Below are 17,652 nucleotides of genomic sequence, written 5' to 3' on the forward strand. Positions count from 1 at the left end.
CTCTGCATTTCCATGGCTACCTCACCAAAAGAAACTTCAGCTCCTGGTTCACCCTCTGTACCGTCATCTCCAGCATCCACCAAAGCACCATCAAACCAGGAACAACCTGAATTCCATATCCAACCCATACAAATGATTCCTGGTCAAGCCCCTGTTCCTGAGAAACTGGTCCCTAAAAGACAACAGGGAATGAAGACTTCTGAAAACCCTAGCCTTGCAACAAGTCCTAGGGAAGTAGACACGGAGATGGATAAGAAGATCCGCAGTATTGTGAGTAACATTCTGAAAAATGCGTCTGTCCCTGAAGCTGATGAAGATGTCCCAACATCTTCCACCCCAAATGTTTCTGTGCCTGATGTTGATAAAGATGTTCCAACATCTTCCGCTCCGAATGCTGAAGCCCTCCCTTCACCCAGTGAAGAGGAATCAACAGAAGAAGAAGATCAAGCCACAGAAGAGACCCCTGCACCAAGGGCACCAGAACCTGCTCCAGGTGACCTCATTGACCTAGAAGAGGTAGAATCTGATGAGGAACCCATTGCCAACAAGTTAGCACCTGGCATTGCAGAAAGACTTCAAAGCAGAAAGGGAAAAACCCCCATTACTAGGTCTGGACGAATCAAAACTATGGCCCAGAAGAAGAGCACTCCAATCACTCCTACCACATCCAGATGGAGCAAAGTTGCAATCCCTTCCAAGAAGAGGAAAGAAATTTCCTCATCTGATTCTGACTATGATGTCGAACTAGATGTTCCCGACATCAAGCGGGCCAAGAAATCAGGGAAAAAGGTGCCTGGAAATGTCCCTGATGCACCATTGGACAACATCTCATTCCACTCCATTGGCAATGTTGAAAGGTGGAAATTTGTATATCAACGCAGACTTGCCTTAGAAAGAGAACTGGGAAGAAATGCCTTGGATTGCAAGGAGATCATGGACCTCATCAAGGCTGCTGGACTGCTGAAAACTGTCACCAAGTTGGGAGATTGCTATGAAAGTCTAGTCAGGGAATTCATTGTCAACATTCCCTCTGACATAACAAACAGAAAGAGTGATGAGTATCAGAAAGTGTTTGTCAGAGGAAAATGTGTTAGATTCTCCCCTGCTGTAGTCAACAAATACCTGGGCAGACCAACTGAAGGAGTGGTGGATATTGCTGTTTCTGAGCATCAAATTGCCAAGGAAATCACTGCCAAACGAGTCCAGCATTGGCCAAAGAAACGGAAGCTTTCTGCAGGGAAGCTAAGTGTGAAGTATGCAATCCTGCATAGGATTGGCGCTGCAAACTGGGTACCCACCAATCACACTTCCACTGTTGCCACAGGTTTGGGTAAATTTCTGTATGCTGTTGGAACCAAGTCCAAATTTAATTTTGGAAACTATATTTTTGATCAAACTGTTAAGCATTCAGAATCTTTTGCTGTCAAATTACCCATTGCCTTCCCAACTGTATTGTGTGGCATTATGTTGAGTCAACATCCAAATATTTTAAACAACATTGACTCTGTGATGAAGAGAGAATCGGCTCTGTCCCTGCATTATAAACTGTTTGAGGGGACACATGTCCCAGACATTGTCTCGACATCAGGGAAAGCTGCTGCTTCAGGTGCTGTGTCCAAGGATGCCTTGATTGCTGAACTCAAGGACACATGCAAGGTGCTGGAGGCAACCATCAAAGCCACCACAGAGAAGAAAATGGAGCTGGAACGGCTGATCGAAAGACTCTCAGACAGTGGCATTGATGATGGTGAAGCAGCTGAGGAAGAAGAAGCAGCTGAGGAGGAAGAAGAAGCAGCTGAGCAAGAAGAAGAGGCAGCTGAGGAAGAGGAAGATGCAACAGAGGATACAGAATCAGATGATGATGATTCTGAAGCCACCCCATGACCATCAGACCTTTATTTTTGCCTTTTACTCTTACTAGTTATAGGGGCATGTCCCTTTGAACAATTAATTTGCTATTGGTCTGTAATATTTGCATGCACTCTACTTTTGTCAAATTCTGTCTAAAAAGGGGGAGTAGTAGTATTATGCATGATTTATGATTTTGAGTAGTAGGATACGATGTATGCATGATTCATGATTTTGAGGGGGAGTTGTATGATACGATGTATGCATGATTCATGATTTTGAGGGGGAGACTGCTGCTGCTAATGATGACTGATGTAAGCTACTGTAACTACGAGTAGCTGATAGAAGATGCTGCAGCTAGAGCATGGAGACAGGGGGAGCAGAAAGCTGATGTCACATGAGATGTCTTGACATCCTGGAAAAGACTAGTAGCTGATAGAAGTTGCTGCAGTAAGAGCATGGAGACAGGGGGAGCAGAAAGCTGATGTCACGTGAGATGTCTTGACATCCTGGAAACGACTTGCAACTTGCAGAATTTTGCTGTCGCCACTACAGATACCGCTGTGCTTGATTACTCTGATAATGAAAGTTGCTGATCCCACTTGCATAACTGCTCGTACCTGCTCACGAAGTGTCTAAGTATGTTTTAGACAAAATTTGCCAAAGGGGGAGATTGTTAGTGCTTAGCTCTACTGAGTGTTTAAAAGATTGGCTAAGATTTTGTTAAAACATAAGCACTTAGACAATGAAGGAAAGCTGGAGTTGCTGCACATGATGTCCAACGTTATGTCAAGGAATCAGATCGGGCTGCACAATGCACAAGGCAAGATAAAATGTCAAATGAAGAATTGAAGCTGCAGGATCCACGATGTCGGACACGATGTCCTGACATCCGGCCCGAAAATACTGGACACATAAATCTGTTATCTCTTTAACAGATTATTGTGCAGTTAGCAACAGATTAGACGATCTATCTCTTGGAACGAATTAAAAGATAATTAAAGTTCGAATTACAAACTTGAATAGTTCGTTCAGGGATTAAAGATTAAAGATAAAAACTAAAAGATCAAACTGTATCTTTTAGATCTTTAAGTGCAGATTTTCAGGAAAATGATAGATCTCATCCAGCACAAGTAGTTGCAGCCCAGAAACGCACACTGCTATATAAACATGAAGGCTGCACGAGTTTTCCACCAAGTCCGGGATTGAAGAGTTATTTTGTGAGTTTTGGGACTTGAGTGTTTTGTGAGCCACCTTGATGTCACCCTAACATCAAGTGTTGGACCTGAGTGTGTAGAGTTGATCTCTTTAGTGTGTGGAGTTGATCTCTATTGTTCAGAGAGTAATCTCTGGTGTGTATTCGATTTAATTGTAAACACGGGAGAGTGATTGAGAGGGAGTGAGAGGGGTTCTCATATCTAAGAGTGGCTCTTAGGTAGAGGTTGCACGGGTAGTGGTTAGGTGAGAAGGTTGTAAACAGTGGCTGTTAGATCTTCGAACTAACACTATTTTAGTGGATTTCCTCCCTGGCTTGGTAGCCCCCAGATGTAGGTGACGTTGCACCGAACTGGGTTAACAATTCTCTTGTGTTATTCACTTGTTTAATATGTTCATACGGTCATATACATTCTGCATGTTCTGAAGCGCGATGTCGTGACATCCTGTACGACATCTGTCCCCAGTATCAGAATTTCAGTTAAGTCTTTAAATGACTGCTTTTATGAGGCTAAAAGAATTTTGTATAACATTGTTTTTAATTAACTATGGCAAACTTAATTCATTATTTTCTCCTATTTGGTACATTACATCATATGCGCTAACATCTTGAATTTTCTTGTTCTGCTGCTTGTGTAGACAACTATTTCTTTTGTTTATGTCATTCTCCCTAGCAGTTGAGGCACTTCATGCATTCATACAAGATGAATCAGAGCACAAGTAAGTTTGTACACACAATGACTGTTGTCTGTCAGTATGTTATTACTTACAAATTACAATTAAGTATTTTACATATCCAGCAACAAAGAGATAGACAATGATTTTTATAGTAAGAATTGAAATTTGTGTCTAATTTTTGTGGATGAGTTGAGTTCCATTTGATGCTTGCAAAGGTGATTGCTATTGGTGTCTTTAGTAATATGGTGCTATCCATATTTTGATGAAGGTCCAAGGCACAATTGAGTAAAAGCATGATACCAGTTGAGTTGATCATAGACATAAAAGTTCCTTGGCATTGTACCCAAGAGAAAGAAGTGAATGAAGGCTTATGGCTTAGGACTTACAAAATATTTTCTTCATAGTTCTGGACTTGAACTGGACCATTTCTCTATCGTAGTTGCTATGATTTTTTTATTATTGCAAACTTATCACTTGCCCATCTTTGGTTGTTCCTTCAAATAGCTTGCAAATTATGGGTTCTAGAATTCTATAATTTTCTATATGTTTCATTTTTCCAAGCTTATTTATGGAAGCTATGATGTGCCTCTTTTTCTATAGTTTTTTCTACTGACTTTTGAATCCGATAGGCTAGAAAATATTTACACTGCTGACAGGATTCACAAAACTGAAGATCCAGACTAAAGGTTCCTCTACTAAAAAACAAGTCGTTACCACTATAACTTATCTTCATTCATGGAGCAAGATACAGGATGAGATTAAAGCTCGTCGTATATGTATGGTTGTTGAATCTTCAATATCAAGTTGTTTATTTCATTTATAGACTATTGTTGAATTCTAGTTAACCAATAGATTGGCTTTGTTTGTAAAGAGGCTCCTATCATACAATATTAGAAATTCTAAAATGCATTTCTATCCTTATAGAAACTTTCTCTTCTCTTTTCTATAGTTAGTTAAAATGCTTAACCAAATGTCTTAAAACATGTGTTCTTAATTGAAATCAGATTCCATATATTAGTTTTTCCTATTCAATCATGGATGAAATGCTTGGAATCTTTTATCATTGACCTTTTAATAGTGGTGGAATTATTTCACTAGATAAAAGAGTTGGATAGAACCCTCTTCAGTCACCCTTTTTCTGACCATTAATTTGAACAAACAATAGGTGGAATGGTGTGGTGGTTCTGAAACCAAGAAGGAAATCCTTTCAAGGTTACATCAAAGAGAAGAAGCAGCAGTCAAGAGGGAAAGAACCATGGCATATGCCTTGTCTCATCAGGTAGGTTAATCTTAATCATGAGTAGTAGTCACATTACCATGTTTCACCTTGGTTCTAATGAAAATAATATGAATATCTTATGAAAAATAGTGGAGGGCCAGCTCTAGCCAAGGCCTAGGTAATTATGAACTTGGCAAAGCTAGTTGGAGTTGGAGCTGGAATGATCGTTGGATTGCTGCACTACCCACATTCAATTATGCATGTTCTAAGCTCTCTCTAAGATCTAAACATTTACCTACAGTTGAAGATGATAGGTACATATTAAAGACTTTTACCTACATTTAGGAGATGTAAGTAAAAGTTAATGACTTTTACCTACACACTATACATGGTAGGTAAAACCTATAATGACAGACAATTAGCCGTCATTATATGCCCCCTCAAAGTTGATGGAAGAAACGTCCGTAGGATAAAGTCTATCATACATTTACCTACGGATTTTTTATTTATAGTGACAGTTTTTGTCCATAGGTATAGGTTATTTTTCTTGTAGTAAATGACCTTTAAAGTAAGTGGTACTGACCTAGTTGGGATGTCTTACTTTATTTTGATGCTTGGCCTATCTTTTCAAAAAAAAAAAAAATCTTTCACCAGCCAAAGAATATATGTAAAATCGATTTTACATATATTCTTAAATGAATTTGAATTTGTGCCTTCACAAGAAGCCAAGGAAGTTAGAATCTATAATGGAGGATTTCATTGTGCATACCAGGTATTATTTTTTTTCTTATCTACCAGTCCTCTGCTTCTTTACCTAATTAGACATGGTTCTATTGTTGCCCAATAGATATTTATTTGTCATTGTATTAGTTTTTACCGTCACTCAGTCACTTTTCCTAAAATCAAGGCTTATAGAAGTATAACATGGGGGGATGTTAATACAGGTTGATCATCATGTTACATAAATGATTGTTGGTCAGGATCTTGTTGAATGGCAAATCCTTGTTGCCATTGGAGAAGATCTTCCGTTGAGTCAATCACATACCTTTATCAGGTGATGTTGCTTTTCATATCTTTAGTTTCTTCCTACCCATTTTTCATGTATAAGTACATCGGCCCAAATTCTGTTATATACTCTGCAAGGTCAGATATGCAAAATTAGCCTACTAATCTATTTATGATGAATCTAAATTTCCCCAGTTGGTTGGAATAACTATAAAACTTAAATATTAATTTGTGGATCTTTCTTTTTATCATATTCAAAATCTGCTATTTTGGAAGTCCGAGTGGGGATTGGAATTAAAGAAGGAGACAAAGTTAGCATGCACTATGATCATATGATTGCTAAGCTTGTTGTGTGGGGAGAAAATCGTGTTGCTTCCAAACATCAGTTTGACAGCAGGAGCTCTTGTATTGAATTTAAAGAGAATGTTGCTGGTTATGTTGGATGTAACTTTTTCCCAAACACACATTAAATTAATCTTGACTATTGCAGTCTCTATTTGCAAAACTGAATTTTCTCTTTTCTTAAAGGGGATGAAAATACTAGACATTTTTTTTAACATAAAAGAAGAAAAACTTACTTGGCACATTATAGAGAAGCCATTAGTCTTAAAAGCCAAAGCTATATTAGGAAGGGAGAGCCTCTACTACAAATGAGGGGTTAGTGTTTCACAGGTCACAACCCTATGGTTCGATCCAAAATCTATACAATATCAATTAGGATTTATCAGCTAATAAATGATAATTCATATTTGAAGTTGGGAGAAAATTGCAGCCAATTATAACTAATATCAACTGCTATTTTTTTTTTCTGGTATAAATTAGCTGCAATGTCACATCATGTTCTTTATGGCCTCTATGTATTTGTAATTAAAATTCATTCTTATGCATCCAATGTGTAACAGTGTTATCTAATTTCTGTGAAGTCTGATTGATATGGCATCCTACTCTGTACTCACTTTTTGCTTATGATATGGTAATTTGATGGATTAAGCTAATTATGCAAGATCATGTAGGGATGCAAATCCATAGGTATTAAAATTTGTGGGGCACTTGCTGTAGCTGGAATGATTGCTGCATGGACCTCTAAATGCCTTCCTAATTATCAAAGACAGAAGTATGTTGCATGGACCTCTAGTCATTTTTGTTTGTTTTATTATTATGCTGCTGCTACTACTTTGGCATCATGCCTAATTGGTTTACTTGATGCATGCTCTTCTTTTTTCAGACTGTGTCCTTCGTGTAATAAATTGGAAAGATTGTTGTTTCTTTTATGGTGTGTTTGGTTGAGAATCACTTCTTTTTAAATCTTAAACAAACTAGCCCTTACTCTAATAGTAAGTATCTTTGTCCATTTGTTGCTTAAAGTTACATTCAATAATCTATCATATGCAGGAAAGATCTTGTGGAAGCTGGGGAGATTAGTGTAAGGAACCTGAACCTTCTAATATCTAGAGATAATATTTTGGTCCTAATTAATATTCAGTGTATATATGTTGCATTTTTATAGTGTTGCTATAATTTAAAAACAGGATATATAAAAACAAAAATGCTTTAAACCCTGTATCATATATCATTTCTGATATATGATTCCTTTTCGGGGTATATATATCATTCCTTTCTATGAATAATAATATCTTTGGATGATGGTTTTATGTGGGTAGCTTCAATTTTCGGGGTGGGTGGGGGGGTGGGATGGGTTATGAAATAGGATAATTTCTGATTCAAAGGGGCATGCAAAATTTCTGACCTTTATAACAATAATAATGCTTTTATTCGACTTGGGGTGCTTCAGTTTTTACTAGTTTGGAACTTCACATATTGTTATAGCTCCAAGCATGAAGCTCTCTTCTTCTGGATTTAACCCACCTGCTAAAGAAGAAGGTAGCAGTAGAAGTAGCTTCTTTGATTCTTTAATTTTGTGCAAATTGCTTTGTATTATGTTGCTTTCCATACTCCCACTTTTTGAAAGTTTCTTATCTCTTGTCTTTTCCTTGGTTTGTTGGTCAAGTTGTGTTTTTTGTGTTGGTAGTTATTTTTGTCTTTGCATGGATAAGCTCAAAAAGGGTTATTTTCTTTATCTTAAGCAGAAAAGACTTTCACGTGGATCCCAGGTTAATTTTTTTGTCCTTCCCCTATTTTGTCTCCACAAGCAAATAGCAAAAGATGGTATTCTAAAATACTTAATAATATTTATATTTTTTAACACTTTCCTTATGCAAAAATATAAAATTACTTAATTTTTTTAAAAGAATTAATTATATTTAATAATAATATACCACACCATAACTGTAAAAAACTTTTTGATTATGACTTTCTTTTTTCATAGATTAAAAAAAGTATAACACATTGTGTTAATCTTTTTATTTTAAGGAATGGGGTTAGTCTTTTATAAGTTGAATAAATTTGGTACGTCTGACTGGGCTTAGTTCTTTCCTTTGTGTGTATATGTACTTGTTTGGTTTGGTTCCTCATTTTCATTAATATTGAACCTTTTCCTAGACAGAGAAATGATTTCTATTGATAATCCTTGAAAGCAACATGAGTCAGTAGGTAGTAGGCTAATGACAGACTCCAATATACTATGTATGGATAAAGTTATAATAAGACTCCAATATATTATTTCTGTTGTCTTCACCTACTTTTTTTCTTTTATTCACCTGTTGTTGGCTACTACATTTACATTGTGTGTACTACAAGTGCCCAATGACCAAATTACCAGACAATAGTGTGCTTGTTTTGCATATTTTTACTTTTATTTGAATGTTGTCTTTCATTTACTCATGATGTTAGTGCTAAGAAGATTAACTTGTGGCATGGTTTTGGAGAAAGGGACGGGCCCTTGGAGGGAAAGAGAGGGGAGACCTTTTTTTGGGTCATGCCAACATGATCTGTTTAATAGAAAGAGAAAGGAGGATTAGTAGTACTGCTATGTGGGGAAGAAAGTGATCAAGGACATTGACATTGGTACTGATTGTATTTCATTACATTAGATTAGATACGGTAAAGTTGCAAGAAATTTCCTAGTTAGACTAGAATAGGAAGGAACGAAGGGCAGGTACACTAACAAAATTGGCTATATATTACACAAACATATGATTTCAAGAAAGAAATTATGGATAAAGTTATAACTATGGATAAAGTTATAATAAGCAAATGACGTATGAATTATGAAATATAAAAGTACCTTAAATATAACTCATGAGTTGTTATCACTTTTGTAAAAAATAATATCATACTATTATTTATTTATTTAAGATTTAAATATATTGTCAGTGTTTTAAATTGAGTGAGGTCATTTTTATTTTGTTCCTCCAAATTTAAATTTGTTTTTTTATCTCTCAATTTCAAAAATATTTTTTTCGCCTTTTTTTTATAATCCAATTTTTTTAGTCTCTTAGGTTAAAAAAAAAAATCAACATGTCAATCACCCCAAAATCACTTAACATTTATTTTCCTATCTCTTGATTCTGAATCACTTGAATCAATGTAAATGTTCTTACTTGATACTTCTATAATTTTGCAATGACTTCTGTTGAAACAATTCCATACAGGCTTTGACTGCTCATTCAAGTCTACAAAATTCTAGTAGGATCTATGTCCAACCAGGAAAAACACAGGTTAGAAGATATGTCATTAAAATGTCATCTATTCTTATTTCTTTTTTATCAAATATATAATACTCCTTTTATATTTTATATTGTGAAGATGGTGACATTTGAATTATCTTTTTATAGTATTTATCTTGAAGAAATTATTGGATAATTTGCCCAAGACTTTAGATTCAAATGACATTATTATCACTATTGACTATATATATCAAGTGATGATTTAAAATATTTTTTAAAATTAAATCTTGAATACCATATTACATCAAATATTAAAAAACAAATTTTGCCACTGATACATAGTTTCTTAAAAAGACTCTTAACTGCCTATCAGGTTCGCAAAATATTCGTTTTCTGTCACTACTAAGGTTGATGCCTCCTGCTATCCCTCCAAATAGTACCCAGCCACAACCCTTCTTGATCCTTATATGTAGGCATTCTAGTGCCAACAGTCGAAAATTTCATTAGTTGTTTGTTTCCCGCTGCTTCTTCCCAATGAAGAAAAAAAGAAATATACTTATAGCTGAGAGGGAAAATATTTATAACATAGTTTTTATTTTTATTTTTTATTTTCATGTGTGATTGATTCAAGCGGTATCAGATCAGTTTTTTATTTTTGTTGATATGTTCTAATGTTTTAATTTTTATTTAGTTCAAACCTGAGGATATAACTGCCATAATGGATGACTTTAACAAGCCTGGATCTCTTGCTCCAATAGGATTGTATCTTGGTGGCACCAAATATATGGTCATCTAGGGTGAACCCCGATGCTGTCAATCGAGGGAAGAAGGTAACCACCATTTTTTATCTTTTCCTGAAATTTGTTCATAGATTCGTATGTGTTTGAATGAGCATTTGTAAAATTGATTTTGAAATAATATGATTTAAGTATGGATGATTTTATTCTAGAACCATGTTAGTAGTAAAACTCTATGATTTCATGTTGCTTTTAAATCATATGTGTTTTTATTTATTTATTTTTAAACCATGTGTTTTTATTTATATGAAGTTATTTCAACTTAATCAAATAATTAAAAATTTATATTTTTTATATTCAAATGTACTAAGTGGACTTTACAATATCCTATTTAGTTTAAATATAATTATTTTGAGTAAAAAATATCATAGGTCTGTACAAAATAATATAGAAGCGTGTGTAAGTGAAGGAAAAGAAAAATGTTTAAACTTATAAATTTTGTTTATAAAATGATAACCACATATTACTAAGTTCTTTTTTCTCTATGTTTCACGGTGATTGTTAATCAACTAAATTACGTTCATCTTATTTTCTTTTAAAAAAAAAAAGTTACATTCATCTTACAAAAATTATAACAAGTAACGGTCAATTTTGGGGAGAAAAAGCAAGGAGTTAGGAGGGTAGCAGTGAACATCAAAGATAGTGGAAGAGTGAATGAGACAAAGGAATTTCAGTCCCCAGAAGGCTGACATCAAATCCCTTTGCTTCATTTGCAAGTTGTGCTATCAAGCAACCATTTCTCTATTTGGATATTGGAAATTTTGTACTGTCCCCCCATCCCACCACACCACATACACAATTTGACATGTGCAGTTAATTATAATAGTTGAGAAGAGAGTGTTGTCATATGATGTGATTAAAAGTTAAATAGAGAAAAATTATAAGTGTTAATAAGATATAATCCAGAGTAGTTTATATGTCATTATTACTTGATTTTTTAGAGATCTTTACTTTCATATGGTGATACTAGGCAATATTTTTTTTTAGGTATATTAGTACTAAAAAGAAATTTGGGGCCTAAAGCCCTTGCTTGGGCTGCTTGTGCCTTAAGCCAGCCCTGGCTAAATGCACTTTCAGATGCTTATGCTGAAAGAAAATTTCTTAGTATGGATACATATGTTGGAAAACATCCTTCAAAGATGTTTGAGATTGTGAGAAAACACAGTTTTTATCTGATAAAGTGAAATGTGAAGAGCTGTGAATGAAATGAGTCAGAACTCAATAACTTCGTTTTTATTTTATTGATCATTCCTTGATTATTTTCCAGGCTACATGGTGTTTGCTATGAGAATCCCTTGGCACCGTTGATACGTGGATTAGGACTTACACTATAGCATACCGGTGGTGATAACTCTGTCATATATGATCATGACTTGGAAAGGTAATAATTCAGATTTTATTCTCCTATGTTTCAACAAGATTGATGTATTTGAAGGTTTATATTAGTTACGATGCAGTAATTAGGATTGGAAGCAAAAGTATTTTAACTGAAAACTGCACGAGTATACAAATTTTTTGCAAAATTTCTTTATGCGTGCATAGCTCTACAATCTTTGTCTCTCATGAAAATGAAGCACTAATATATGATATTCTAAAAAGTGTCAAGCATCCCAAACTTTTGTAATTCAACTACTACTTTCTAGTAATGCCATTTCATCTTTCATGAGTTTATATAATTCTTTTTCAATCTGAAGAAGCAGAGAGGTATTGGTTTGTTGCACTGCCCACATTCAATTATGTATGTTCTAAGCTCTCTCTAAGATCTAAACATTTACCTACAGTTGAAGATGATATGTACATATTAAAGATTTTTACCTACAGTTAGGAGATGTAAGTAGAAGTTAATGACTTTTACCTACACACTATACATAGTATGTAAAACCTATAGTGATAGACAATTAGCCGTCATTATATGTCCCTCAAAGTTGACGAAAAAAACGTCTGTAGGACAAAGTCTATCATACATTTACCTACGGATTTTTTATTTATAGTGACAGTTTTTGTCTGTAGGTATAGGTCATTTTTCTTGTAGTGATCTAATCAAACAAAATATTATTCTGCTCGTCAATGGAAAAGAGAGTTTTGTGTTTATCCATCATTTCCTTCTCTTTCTTCTTTTGTAAATGAAAATTCAATTAATCTTTCCATAAATTGGGTGCGGATGCATCCCTAAAGTGATACGATGATGCAATTATATGGCGTCTACATTAATAGCCTAAAGAAAAGGGAAAAAGAAACTGAAGCATGTTACATATAACTATTTTCAAACAACTCCCAAAAAAAACAGAAGTGTAAAAGTAGCATCATTTAATTTTAAGGCAATAACCTATCTACCGAAAAAATGCCTAATGATCTTTCTATTTGTATATTGAACAGCCAAAACATTTAAAGTTGTTTGAAAAGAGAATATCTAATGAAACATACAACTGATGGGTTTTGGCATATCATATTCTGCTGCTCATCTCATTTTTCTTTAATTATATGAATATCTTTTTGCTGATAAAAAAGAAAATTCACTACTACAAAAAGAGGATTCCACATCGGTTTTAAAGCACTTTCTACGACGGTTTTGAACCATCTTTGTCGCGGGTGTTGCAAAAAGTAGGTGGACCTACGACAACGGTTCAAAGAGATCGTCTTAGAATGTCAATACATTTTAAGACGGGTGTCTTGAGGAGACCGTCTTAGAATATACTACCTTCTACATCAGTTTTATGTACAACCGTCTTTGAAAATATTACTTTTTACATCGGTTTCTATATAGAACCGTCTTATAAAATATTACATTCTAAGACGGGTGTCTTTGGAACCGTCTTAAAATATACTGCTTTCTACATCGGTTCTACTTAGAACCACCTTAAAAAGTATTATATTCTAAGACAGGTGTGGATAGGGGACTGTCTTAGAATCCTATTGGAACAAGAAATTGAGTTCCCTGGAAGCTGATGATCTCCTGAAAGTCCACCTTTTCTCCTTGGTGGTTGTTGTTGTTGAAACTGGTGTGCTTGTGCCATTCAACAAACACTTGTTAGTACCACATTTTTCCTTCTCTTTCTCTCTATCTGATCTCTTCCCTGTCCTCTCCATCTCTTTCTACAACTCTAAAGAAAGTAACAAAATGACATGTGAGATTTCTTCATATATGCTTTTTTTAATAAGTTGTTTTTAATACCATGGTCCCCATCCCATGCCAAATTTAGTTGAGCATTTTCACCGTGCCTCAACTTTTCTCATTTTATATTTTCATTACTAACTATCACTTTCAGAACAAGTTTGGTTCCCTGGGCATGTAATTAGGTAACTCTTCTGCTTCTATAAGACATAGTAGCAGCTTCCAATGATAAGCCAATTGCCACGTCCTAGAAAACTGGTGATACAGATCCATTAAAAATATATAGAATTATAGATACATAAATGAAGGATGTGTATGATTTTAGCACTCCCAACATTTAATATATTTTTCATTGATTAATTTATTCTAAAATTAGCTCCCTATACAGATAGGATAAATTTAGTGAGTAGACATTTTTTATCGAAGAAATAAATACAAATTATTAGATATGATAATAAATGGCGAAGATTAAAATATATAAATTGAGTTTTTTTTAAAAAAAAATATATTAATTTTTAGAGCAAATTATAGCAGCAACCCCTGAGCTTTTATCTAATCATACATAATGTCATCTTTTTTTGTTGTTTTTACGTTAATTTTACTTTAAGTTTAAAAATATTACACTGAGGTTCTTAAATATTACACTGAAGTTCTTAAATATTACACTAACCCTAGGAAAGTATTCCTGTAATTTACTCTAATATTCACGTTTAATTGTATATTTGATTTAAATGTACTCTTTAGAATGTTATGACATTGGTAGATGATTTTATTTTTTAAACTAGTGTTAAAATGAAAAGATTAATTTCTTAAATAAATATTAGCATCTTAAGACTTTCACACTACTAATTACATTGTATACATGTTTGTGGGCAAAGGTAAAAAACACACTTGCAGGGTTGCCAAGTGTGTTTTGGTGGTTTCAATTGTCGGTTAACGTGAAATGGGTTGGATCAGAAATTATGTGAACAACAACTGGCAGAATCCTTCTAAAATATTCAACTATATAAAACTACACGTCCTAGTGCCACCGGCTTCCACTAATAATAACAGGAAGAAAAAATATAATAAATTAAATAAAATCATTTCTTAACACATTATGTAGTTATTAATTTTTTAAAATCTCATTAACATTTTTTATAGCACGGTTTTTTTAATTTGACCTTTTTCTTGACCAATTATACTCCCGTCAATATATATTTATTACATATTAAAAAGATTATAACATATTTTAATAATTATATAAAAATAAACATGTATCTTATATAACTATAGATCGACATGATAAAATACTAGTAATCAAATAAAACACAATAACTAATTAAAACTATTCAAAATCAATTTCGAGATGAATATATTTAGAATGACGTGCAAAGCTGTGAAAAGGTGTATACCTTATCCATGTTGGAGGAATGATTAAAACATACTTTCAGGAATAAGAAACATACCTTCGAAATAGTTAGCGCAGGGCTCCAAGGCAAATGCTTTCATTGCTATTTATATTTGGGTGAAATACCTTTGTCCTGAATGCAACCTGAAAGGCATTTACAATAGACGAGTATACTGGAGATCATCTAAAGGAGCTCCTAAGTGTTCAAAGAAGCGGCAGTCACTACTAAAAGGATCCCTTAGAACAAGCCTAGAATTTAGTATTTTAAATATAATAAAATATGTGTAATAATTACGAAACAAAAAAACTGTGTAGAAATAATTTCTTTTTAAAAAATGAGAAATCAAATTTGTTATATATGATTTATGAATATACTAAAGAAGGGTTTATGTTTGTGAAGAAGGATTTATGTTTACTTTTTATCTTCAAAATGCAACTATGAATTCTACAATCTATGTTTTTATCCTACTATAGAAAGAATTAATTTAGGTCAAGGAAGATAGCTTACTGTTGTTGTGCAGCAAAATCAATTTAAACTTCTGGTGGAGCCGATGCAGGAGACTCCACAAAGTGCAAGTTAGGATCACTGCAAGGTTTACACGAGTAGCAAAACATTAGTTAAAAATTAAATATTTAAATTTTATCAAGTGAAACTGTTAAATATCAAGTGAAGCTGTTAATGCTGTTAATAGTTAAAACATAAACTGGCCGTACAACAGCATTACAAATCAAGTGAAGCAAACATAATCTACTGCCCTGTAGTGGGTACAAGCTTCTCCATAACCTGTAATCCATAAGATTATGAATTTTTCTCTCAGCTCTCCATTTATGATAAATAAGAATTCTCTACATTATATTTGGCATTATATCTGGATCAACTACAATGACAGTACAAATGAGGATAAAAGTCATAAAACAAACAATGAGGAGCATACTGAGGGACAAGAAAAACATATTGTGCAGAAAAGCAATCTGATGTTACCTCCTCCAAACTTCTAGACCAGAGTGATTTTTCTTTAAATGCCTAATTTGCTTCTTTTGAATTTTTATTTTTGCCCTCAAGAATGCGGGGCCATCACCTATTTGAAGAGACACTGAAGGTCAAAAGTATACCTATAATCTATAAGAGACTACATAAGCAAATACTGCTCAATATACTAGAGTGACTTTTGCAAGTACTGCAAAAGGTAAAACTTATGAATCAGAGTGACTTTTTTTCCTTCAAAAATGTGTAATATATATAGTAAACAATCATTTAGCCCTTATGAATGACATGATATGTAGTTCTGGCTCCAAAATAAATTAAAACAAATATTATTAAAAAACAAAGTAGGTGTTTCGGCAAAAGTTATCTGACTATAAAGTTATCTGGCTCCAAAATACCTTTCATGGAGAATGTATTCAGAACAGAATAGCAAAACAAAAAAAAAAAGGATATGACTAAAGCAGAAACTAGTATTCTAGATCCTATCTTCATTTCAGAGTCCTTGATGAAAGAGTTGTTGATGCTAGCATATATCATTTTAAACATGTTAGAAATGATAGTAATTCTGACTTTGTTTGTTAAGCCTTTCTAATATAAGAAGTTAGTTGGTTAGTTAATAATGATGTAATCAAGTTGTTAGTGAGGGACCAAAATGCAAAATACAATTCAGTCTTTGTCCCTCTTGTATAAATACTGTTTCATTGTTCTTTCAAAAATAATTTTTCAGATTCTTTCATTCTCCTTATTCTGTTAGTTTGCTTCTCTCTGAACCTCCCTCACTTTTATCCTTTCTCAAGTTACCTCTTTGATTGTGTGTGTGAGCAAGAACAGCAGGTTCTAACAATGGTATTTTAGAGCTAGGTTCGAAAAAGGGACCAATTCCCCAATCATGGCTTCCAATGGTCCTTTTCCCTCAAATCTTCCAATTCTAACCGGCAAGAACTTCAACAGATGGAGTGTGCAAATGAAAGCCTTGCTTGGATTTCAAGATTTGACCGATGTGATTGAGAATGGAATAGAAATTCCAAAAGAAGGAGCCTCAGATTCACAGAAGACTGAATTCAAGGATCTGAAGAAGAAAGATTGCAAAGCCTTGGTGATCTTGCATCAATGTGTCGATGATTCTCACTTTGAGAAAATCGCAAATGCTAAATCCGCAAAGGAAGCATGGGACATTCTGAACAAGGCTTATGCAGGAGCTGATAAGATCAAGAAGGTGAGACTTCAAACTCTTCGAAGGAAATTTGAATTGCTGCAGATGGAAGAGACTGAGAGCATTGGAGATTACTTTGGAAGATTGCAGGTTCTTGCAAATTCAATCACTAGTTGTGGTGATACAATTACTAATCTGACGTTAGTTGAGAAAGTTCTGAGGACCCTGAATCCAAGATTCGATCACATTGTGGTTGCAATTGAGGAATCAAAGGACTTGGAATCATTATCTGTTGATGAATTACAAGGATCACTTGAGGCACATGAACAAAGATTGCAAGAAAGAGCAAATGATAAGGCTACAGAACAAGCCCTGCAAGCACACCATCAGTCAAGAAATGGTAGTTCTGATAATCACAGAGGCAAAAAAGGAAGAGGGAGATTCCAGAACACGAGAGGTAGAGGAGGTTACTCCAAAGATAAAGGTAAACCTCAACCTGATCAAAGAAGTGGAGATAACTGTAGTAAAAGAAGTGGTGGTTCTGGTACTCGTGGAAAAGGAGGCAAAAAGAAATGGGATAAAAGAAATGTTGAATGCTTCAATTGTGGAAAAAGAGGTCACTATGCAGAAGAATGCTGGTATAAGGAGAAAAATGCTGATGATGAAGCACAATTAGCCACAAGA

General features: G+C 34.3%; 1 protein-coding gene across 1 annotated transcript; it reads left to right on the forward strand.

Annotated features, from left to right (window-relative positions):
• Window positions 1–3,800: 3,800 nt before the first annotated feature.
• LOC114371335 (protein IQ-DOMAIN 1-like) lies at window positions 3,801–6,532 on the forward strand. The gene is made up of 4 exons (XM_028328801.1): window positions 3,801–3,809; window positions 4,376–4,522; window positions 4,907–5,020; window positions 5,111–6,532. The coding sequence occupies exons 1-4, from the start codon at window positions 3,801–3,803 to the stop codon at window positions 5,303–5,305; spliced, it is 465 nt and encodes a 154-aa protein (XP_028184602.1). The 3' UTR covers window positions 5,306–6,532.
• The last annotated feature ends 11,120 nt before the right edge of the window (window positions 6,533–17,652 follow it).

Source organism: Glycine soja, chromosome 10 (genome assembly GCF_004193775.1).
Source record: "Glycine soja cultivar W05 chromosome 10, ASM419377v2, whole genome shotgun sequence".
Taxonomy (NCBI): domain Eukaryota; kingdom Viridiplantae; phylum Streptophyta; class Magnoliopsida; order Fabales; family Fabaceae; genus Glycine; species Glycine soja.